This window comes from Mytilus trossulus, chromosome 9, assembly GCF_036588685.1.
Source record: "Mytilus trossulus isolate FHL-02 chromosome 9, PNRI_Mtr1.1.1.hap1, whole genome shotgun sequence".
Classification (NCBI taxonomy): domain Eukaryota; kingdom Metazoa; phylum Mollusca; class Bivalvia; order Mytilida; family Mytilidae; genus Mytilus; species Mytilus trossulus.
Window position 1 is genome coordinate 30951532 of NC_086381.1, and position 9977 is coordinate 30961508.

General features: G+C 33.1%; 1 protein-coding gene across 1 annotated transcript; it reads right to left on the bottom strand.

Moving 5' to 3' along the window:
- Positions 1-71: 71 nt before the first annotated feature.
- Positions 72-5387, bottom strand: LOC134683807 (uncharacterized). The gene is made up of 4 exons (XM_063543112.1): positions 5279-5387; positions 2314-2470; positions 1718-1882; positions 72-304 (listed from the first exon to the last, which is right to left on the bottom strand). Exons 1-4 carry the CDS (start codon positions 5346-5348, stop codon positions 151-153), a joined length of 546 nt encoding a protein of 181 aa, XP_063399182.1. The 5' UTR covers positions 5349-5387; the 3' UTR covers positions 72-150.
- Between the last annotated feature and the right edge of the window lie 4590 nt (positions 5388-9977).

Genomic DNA, 9977 nt, shown 5'->3' on the forward strand with positions numbered 1-9977 from the left:
ATGATAAACATGATTACGCACAATCAGTCAAATAAACAAACAACATTTGCATTGAATTTATGAATTTACATATTCATACTTGTGGTAAACGGAAACTTAATTACACAAACGTATACAGTTCCTGGCAAAATAATGATATATATTCCGATATCAAAAGTTTTTAATTGTTTGTCCACTCCACCACTCTTCTTTGTAATTTGAGTTACAAAATTCGTCGTCTGGTAAATTAAATGCCGGTTGATCTTTTGATTTTACCATAATTTCTTGCTCTTGTTTACGTCTTTCGACACGACTGGCACAACATCTAAAATACCATTATAATTATACATTCAAGGATACAAAAATAAATAAGACATGAACGGTATAGCCATATGCCTCATTTTGTTATTGTGTTTCTGCTTAGTTTACATCTGATCTAATGATCACTTATCAGTTTGTTCTAATTTTGTGTTGCTTCAGTGTTAATAAACCTGTAGCAGTATCAGTGTAAAACGCTCTCGCCACCATTTTTAATCCAATCATATTTTGTAGTTTGTTTAAAGCCGGCCATATTTTGCATTTTGTTGATGTCCGTCATAACAGTTTTTTTATATATATAAAATTTATAATCTAAAATAAGAATTGGTGTCTTTCTCTTTTGAATTGTTTCACATTTTGATATCCCATAACTTTTATAGCTTACTGCATAGCTCTCTCAAACCGAACTGAGGTCTTTATTTTCAAATTTTCAAAGGACACGAAAGGTGACGTCAAGTCATGGAGCTAGGCAACTGTTATAATGTTTCTTATCGGACCATAGATGAATTATCACGTTGTGATTGGTTAAACGCCGTCACGTGGTGACCCCCTATGAGACCGTAGGGGGTTAGTAGGTTTCATAGGGGGTTTATGACGCGTTAATGGCGACGTCATCTATTAATGGTGTTGCGTTTCGTTGTTTATTTTTCAACAAAACGCCGCAGAAAAGTCCAGCGTCCGATAAATTCGTTATACGGTTAACTACTAATCCCCTACGGATCCATAGAGGGTGAATAAAATTCATAGGGGACTCGGCCTCCGGCCTCACCCCCTATGGATTTTACTAACCCTCTATGGATCCGTAGGGGGTCAGTAGCGAACCATATAACTTATAATCTGTTCAGATGAATATCTCAGAATCCTGCTTACGTTGAACGGTTCAGTTAGTTGAAATGAATTAGGGACGACATCAAAAGTTCAATGAAGGATAAAAAAACTTAACTCACATAGTTTTTTCACTGACCCCCACACCCCCCTCTTAACTTAATTAGGGAAAAATTGATTGACCAATAGGGGTATATGTAAAATCGTTTTAGATTAACAAAACTTGCAGCAATGTTGACCCCCCACCCCCAAACTATTTGATTTAAGTGGTTTTTTTTTCATCCTACATCGATCTTTTGATGTCGTCCCTTAGTAGGTCAATAGGAAGGGATTTTTTCAAGAAAGGTTGAGTATTGTGATGCGTGTTATACAAAGTACATGTTTGTGAATTTACGGTACAAAATTGTGAAAATAATGGTCATTGTTTGTTCTGTCTAACGCAATAGTTTTATTAACCATAAGACAGAAGAAATCAGAAATCAGAAAAAAAAATCATTTTTTTATTGATGTAAACTGAATTGCACCACGTTCTTGTAAGAATCGTCGTTATTTCAATTTTATAGAACATTTTAAAACTCAATACGGTTGTACTTACGGAAGTGAATCTTCAGCTTGGTAGTATTTCTTTTGTATTCTATCCTGACAACGTCCGAGACAAGGAATAGTGTCCTTCTTACACCAGAACAAATAGATATAAATAACAGCTAATGTTATGAAGGTCAGTCCTATACCCAGGCTCATAGCCAGAATTTTCTTCCACCTAAAACATAGAAAAATCATTATCATTACGAGGTAAACTGTGGTCTTAGGCCAGCGATTTATTGATTAGAAAGTTGATCTTAATAATACTACCAAATGGTTTTTTTGAAAGTATCAAAACTATCAAAATACCTGAAATGGAAAATATGTAATTTGGGTACAGATTGTAAATACGTTTGAATCTAATTAAAAGTATTTCCTTATCTATTGATAAATTGTTAATTTCTGAATCATTTGGTCTCTTATGAAGAGTTTTCTCATTGGTAATCACACAATATCATTCTTTCTTTATATAAAGTTGTGAACTTCTACATAATTTGGCCTGGTTGAGAGTTGTACATCACTACTCTTATTTATATGTTGACTACTATTGTCAAGAGACTGTTCTCCGATACAACAAAGACAAAAAAATTGATGTTTATATTACTATACCTGCCACCAGGTTCGCAACACCCAACACTTCCCTCTATCTTACAACACTTGTTTCGTCCTGCTGCTACCATTTCTTTTGATTGACAGTCAACATAGTTGTCAGCTGATGATGCTGGTAATGTGTCATCCACTACACAGTTTAGATCATCATAAGACACTGTAAAATGTTTATTGCATATAGTAAGTAGTAATAAAGATGTTTCGATTTTTTTAAAACTGGTTTGTTAATGAAAGATTAATACCAAACATTTGATTATCAAAACAGGGAACGGCAGATTGGCCAAGCGAAAAATAAGTCATCGGTGGTTCGCAGTCAATACTTAAAAAACAACACCTTAAAGTAAAACATTGCTATTTGGCCATATTTTGGCCGGTTCTCGTTACCCCTTTGCGCCTACAGTGTATGTAAAGTGCGGATCCTAAAATATCATTTTCACTGTATATGCCAGAAATGTCTGATGTAGAATGATAAGTAAACAGACGACTTTTGTTTTAAATTTTTGAAGAAAATGAAGAAAATGAGTTAAAATGTATATGTTAAGAAACACATAATACTAATAAAACAAAGTAAGATTTTTCGCGCCTAAAGCCAATTAGCTGTGAAATATATACTAAAATAGGCGAATATTTAGGACATTTCACGAACAGATTGTGCAGGTGTTTTATAACTAACAGGTAAGATGTTATTGCAGAAAAAATATTCATTTCAACACAATTATTAAAGTTGTATAATGTAGAATAGTTTCCTCATATTGAACTGAATTCCACTATGATGCTTTCTTTATGCGAGTCATGTTTACTGTCGAATAATGATACTATTCTTTCATTTTCACTGTAGAGCGAGTCATTAGTATTGTATATGCGGATCATTTTCACTGTATGATTTTTTTTTTATCTATTACAGCGTATCTGTTCGCAAGTGTATATATTGCGTGGAAGATAACGTCCTCAAATATACTCGTCTCTATTTTACACAGACTGCACTTAAACTCCGCCATATCAATCTTTGACTTAAAAAAAAATAGAGAAATATCTTTTAAATTTTTTTTTAAATCAAGGAAAACGTAATTTGAAGAATACAATATGACATTTTGAGAAGCGTTTTTGTTACAAGTGTGAAAAGCTATATATTTGATAAAGAATGAATGAGGAGTATGTATTTCAATTTGAAAATACATTTATCATAAATTCTAAAGTCATCAACTAAGTTTTTTCATTTGTTTCAAGTGCATTTATCACAAAGTTCTACAATAAAAATTCCTCGCATCTTCGAAAATTCCACATCAGAAATGACTGCACTAACAGTGATAATTCATTGCATCTACAGTTAAAATGGATCGCTTTCAATAATCGATATGCTATATTATGTTGCTTTTATAACACTTATTTGAACTTTGATGCTATGTTTGTACATAATATAGACATATTGTGACAAAAATGCAGTTTAGGCATAAGACAATATCTATAGTTTATCGTTTAATAGTTATCTATAATAAATTACCCGTTTGGACAATGCGTTAACGATAAATGCATATGAAATCATTCTTTTATCCTTGGTTGTTATGAGACGCGTTTATTGTTACTAGGGTGCTCTCTTCGAGGTCCGCGCTCTTGGTATATAAAGACACCGATACATAGTGCGAGGTCGCTCATTTTGTTATTTGGCCGTTGATAGTTGAACATCGGGAAGAAAATACCAGGAAATAAAGAAGTTAGAATTGAGAAGTTTGTAAACCTAGTTGAGTTGAAAGCGTCGTGGTTTTGAAGCAAGCGGTTTTTGAAGTCTTTACGATTGTTGCAAGCTACCGGGTTGTTCCGATACTGTAATTTCCCTCGGGAATGGTCGCAGTCCCTCGAACAGGTGGTTTGTGATAGTCTGGTGACTTTGGTGCTTCGGAGACTAAGTATTACAATTATTAGAAGCTACCGGGTTGTTCCGACACTGTAATTTCCCTCAGGAATGGTCGCAGTCCCTCGAACAGATAGCTTGTAATAATCTGGTGACTTAGGTGCTCCGGAGACTATAGGTGCTTCAAAACTAGTTGTCTCAGGAACTAGGTGCTTTAGAGACTAGTCGTTTCAGGACTAGGTGTCTCAGAGACTGGGTGTCTCAGAACTAGGTGTTTCAGGAACCTTGGATTGTTGAAGCTTGTTCTTAAGTTTAATATACATGTTTGTCAAATCAGTTGGGACCTCGGAGTCGGTGAAAGGATCAAGGATAAATTGAGGTTATAGTTTTCAGACTACTTTTTGATACAAAGTTATTTGTGTAAATAGTGTTATTCCTTTATTAAGTTTCAAAGTTGGTCTTGTAGTTTTGAGTCAAGCCTCCAAGTTGTAGTTAGGTTTTCGAGTTAATTGAAATATTGATATTGGAGTATCTCAGATTCTGTGAAAACGGATACGAACATATAGTTCATAAGCCAAACACGTTACAATATCACAATGAAAATATGTAAAAAGTTTCCTTCAAATCAATTAATTTGGTATTTTCAAAACGTAAACAAATACAGTTTTCCCGTGATCCTTTATTCTACAATAGACATACCCGCATATAACAGTGAAAATGAACTAGCTGGATTCGCACTTTATATACACTGGCCTACCTTGAAACTGTTGGGATACCAACCAAAGACAAGCTGGGTTTTTTAAAATAAAAAATCGAACTTAATCTTTCTGTTACCAACACTCTGAACAAATACATTAAAATCGTTCGAGCAAATTTTGACTCATGCGTCAAAGAAGATGTGACAGACGAATGGACAAACAGACACACACATATATATATAGTGATTACTACTAGCCCGGAAGATGAATCAGTTTCTACTCCTCTGTCAGTGTGGACATTTGTTTTGCTGTTGCTCACGACACGATCGAATTCGTCGATTATTATGAGAATATAATGTGGTATATCAAGTCTGATAAGGTGATAATGATAAAAATAAAATAAGAATACAATACTTACTAGATTCGACATAGTTCATACAGATATGGCTAATTAAGAATATTAAACCAAGCGTCACTATGAAATGCATGTCGCAAAACTTTGAGAGTCTGCAGGTTTTTAACAAACAAACAAAAAATGGACCAAGAAATATACCTAGGTAAAATAAGGATTGATTAATAAAAGAAAACATAACTTTCGATTATTTGTTAAGAATTGAGAATCATAAACAAATACTAAAATGTATTGACAAACTTATTTGTGTGCATAGCATTCAGTCATATGTAAGTGAATGTATCGACCATGTTTTTGAAAGCTACTCATATACTCGTATATTACAATAAAGATAAATTTGTTATGAACTAAAATTAAGTGTTACAATATAAAAATAAGAGGGATGGGTATGATTTCAAATTAGACAAATGTAAGTAAGACCAATGGACGAAGATGTAAAGATCTTTAGGACCGGAGTGGCTTAGCTTCTATTGACAAAAGAGACAACTTCCTCATTGAAAAAGAAATGCGCAATTAAAATTTTCGAAGTAAGGATCAGTGGCGGGTCCAATGGAGTCTTTATTAAAAAAAAGATATTTGTTTCTTTGTTGAGTGGACATATTATTCAATAGAAAGTAGGCATTCATATTGGAACAATTGTGCTCCTTTTCTCATCGAGTTTTTCTTCGACTCTTATAATACAGACTCATAAGAATCATCTCGACAAAAAATGGAAAGACGCTACCATTACCTTTCTCGTTCCCCTACGATCATACATTTTGCTCGATTTAGGTTGATCTGCTTGCATGAAATATTTGGACAACTGAACTTTTAAGGAACATTAAACAACGCCATTGTTCATTAATAAAATGTTGAAAAGTTATTTCGGACATGTTCTTTTAAAACATTCCCCTCCAATCGGTGTAGGGTCATTGGCATCCTTTAAAACACTAGAAATAAGAATTAAGCTACGTCACTGACCGCTGGAGATTGAATTTGGGAGTTAAAAAAAAACATAAGAGACTGGCTTAATTTTGTTAACGAATTGTTCTATAATGAAAATAACGCTTGCAAACCTGAGTCCGAATTGCTTAAGAAGTTTTAAAGAACATTGAAAAAAAACCCATGTCTGAACAACGAATGTCAAGTGATGACAGCACACATTGTCAACATTTTGTTTTCCATATAAAAAAGGTTGTAACATATATCGTATAAAAGAGAGTACCAATGCACTGAAATGTCTCTCCTGCTTGAATTACCTTAACTGGTTATACATGTATATTAAAAGATAAGATTAAACAACAAACATTACATAAACTTAAAAGTATCAATGATCAATGAAAATAAGGTAAAGGTCAAATAAACCCTGGAAGACAGACATATACAAGTTATAAACATTCCATACACCAAATATAATTGACCTATAATATTAATATTAATAGTATCAAAGAAACAAACCAAATCATGAAAAACGTATTATCAATCAACAAACAATGAAAATGAGGTAATTAAAAGGTCAGATAATAAATGACTGGCAGACGTGTATGTACATACTACCCTACTATCTTTCCTCATACCAAATTTAATTCAATTATTTTTTTTTCTTTAAAAATTTTCGAAACAGACTTAACAAGGAATGTTTAAAATGGACAAACAAGAAAGTGTCCCAAGTACAAGGATGCCCCATCCGCACTGTCATTTTCTATGTTCAGTGGACTGTGAAAAAAATGGGATAAAATCTCTGATTTGGCATTAAAATTAGAAAGATCAAACCATTAGAAACATGTTTACTGAGTTTGAAGTTGATCGGATTTCAACTTCATGAAAAACAAGTGGATAATATTAATAGTGTAAAAATATGCAAGTGTTCGGTAAACAGGAAGTTGTCGAGTGATGAATCTGAAAACGCATCACACGGTATAGCTGACTTATATAAATCCTGAAACCAAATTTCAGAAATCCTTGAATTGTAGTTCCTGAGAAAAATGTGACGAAAATTTTCAACTTGGCTATCATGTGTAAAATCATACAAGTGTTCGGTTAACAGGAAGTTGTTAAGTGATGAATCTGAAAACGCATCACACGGTATGGCCAGAGACATATATACACAGAGATTGGCAACTGTAACAGTGGTCAACGAAATCTAATCCACGTAACGCATCTCACGAGACTTTAACGAGATCGCCATATTGATTTTATCACGACAAGTACACCACCACGCTTCGATTTTTATTTCACATCAAGCATTTCAAAACAGCATAATGTAAGTATATATTTCAATTTCTACTATGAATTACCCTGTTTTATTCAGTTTGCAGTAGTTATTATTTAAAATATTGAGACGATTAACGTTTTATTGCAGTATTTAATAATGGTAGAAACTGGGCCGAGATGCACGTTATGGAAATTTTTAGCACTGTCGTAATTTTTATCAAAACATTTTCATTTGAAAAGGAATAAAACAAATTGCGTGATGAATTACTTTCCCCAGACATATTGAATTTGCATGTAGAGGTTGTTTTTATCATATTTTTACCCACTTTGATGCAATTTACAATTAAAAATCAGTATTATAGCTGACGGCCATGTTTATTTTCTTTAATATCAAGACAGACCCCTGTCCATGACTATACTGTTTAAAACTTTTCCATCTTCAGAGAATAATTGTTCCCAGCACATTATTTTTTTTCCTATGACATACTGAATTTGCATATGCAGGTTTTTTTTTATCATATTTTCACCCACTTTGATGTAATTTACAATTAAAAATCAGTATTATAGCTGACGGCCATGTTTATTTTCTTTAATATCAAGACAGACCCCTGTCCATGACTACTGTTTAAAACTTTTCCATCTTCAGAGAATAATTGTTCCCAGAACATTATTTTTTTTCCTATGACATACTGAATTTGCATATAGAGGTTGTTTTTATCATATTTTCACCCACTTTGATGCAATTTACAATTAAAAATCAGTATTATAGCTGACGGCCATGTTAATTTTCTTTAATATCAAGACAGACCCCTGTCCATGGATACAGTTTAAAACTTTTCCATCTTCAGAGAATAATTGTTCCCAGCACATTATTTTTTTTCCTATGACATACTGAATTTGCATAGAGAGGTTGTTTTTATCATATTTTCACCCACTTTGATGCAATTTACAATTTAAAATCAGTATTATAGCAGTCGCCCATGGTGTTTTGCTTCAATATCAAGACAGACCCCTGTTCGTTTACAGTTTATAAACTTTTCCATCTTCAGAGAATTATTGTACCCAGCACATGCATTACTTTCCTATGACATACTTGATTTGTGCATAGAAGTTGGGTTTTTTTTCATTATTTCCACCACTTTGATGACATTTACAATTTATATAGATTTACATTCAGTATCTGACAGCTTTCTTTTTTTTAACAGGGTCCTGCATGCTATAAAAGAACAAAGATGTTGATCAAATTTACCTGCATCAGTGCAGCACACAAGAGATATAATATCATACATGGGCTGAATGTAGGACTCCCAAGTCTTTCTGATTGAAAATAAGACTCCCTGGCAAACAGAAACAACTAGTGATGACTTTTTCCAAAAGTGACGGCACAGTCATGTAGTGGACTGATTACTACTATCAATGTGATACTTAAAACTAACAATGGTTATGTAAGAGAGAAAAATACATGTGCTTATCCTGACTGTAAAATGGATAAAAAAGCAAATAAATATCTTGTGTTCAACTTCATTAGTCTTATTTATGTTTACAAAGTTTACATAGTTTTTACAAGAAACCATACATGTAGATGTATATTAATATGATGATGTAGTATGATTGCTAATGAGACAAGGATTTACATGTATGACTATCATTAGAAGGCCACTCTATTCACAAATTCCTTCCTCTCCATGGAAAGTAACATATGTAATTGTTTACATAAAATGACAAAATGTGTAGAAAAAGAAGCAAGAAATGTTCACTCTGCTACTGTACACTAGTCGCTTACATTGGTCACCATCTATGTTTGTTTAAGTCCTTTAAAAAATTGTCAATGGTGCTTATTTATATTTATCTGTTGTGTTGTTTAAGTTTACATGCCCTCATTCTGTGATCACTATTTCATCTCTCCTGTTTTGAAAAAATGTTTATGGTAATATTTTCTGCAATAAGTTGAAAAGGCACAGATGCTATGACTAAACAGAAATGTGAGGTATATATATGTCAATGAGACAACAACCCAACGACAACAATATTCTTTGCACATTTATGAATGTTTAAGAATTCTTGTGAAGGTCAAAAGCACATAACGTGTACTTATATTATATCCATGACCTGGTACATGTATGCACCTATTGATGCATTCCGTCCTAACTGACACAAGTTGTGGGAAGAGACCAAGCAGTTGATATGCTTATAAAAATCTGATATTAATATGAATTCCTGTATAACAAATTCCGGGAATGAGACTATTTTATTTAAAACAGATGAGATATTTGTGGTAAAGGTTTAAACAGAAGCAGGAGATGTCAAGGGGCAAATCAAAAAGTACAAGGTCGTGTAACACAGAGGAAAAAAATAACAAATGAAATGAAAATAACTGCACAGAAAATAACCTTGAACAACATAAACCCACAAAAGATCAGATAAAACTTGTGCACAATTTTAAATCTTTCTAATTTCAAACTCAAGTTTCACTGTGTATATATGTCTCTGGAAAGAGTAAAGATAAGAATGT

Excerpts from the sequence above, each read along its gene's own strand:
- LOC134683807 (XM_063543112.1), bottom strand. The coding sequence starts at position 5,348 with ATGCATTTCATAGTGACGCTTGGTTTAATATTCTTAATTAGCCATATC. Across the intron at positions 2,471-5,278 it reads TATGAACTATGTCGAATCTA|TGTCTTATGATGATCTAAAC; the intron begins GTAAGTATTGTA and ends AACATTTTACAG. Across the intron at positions 305-1,717 it reads CAAGCTGAAGATTCACTTCC|ATGTTGTGCCAGTCGTGTCG; the intron begins GTAAGTACAACC and ends ATGGTATTTTAG.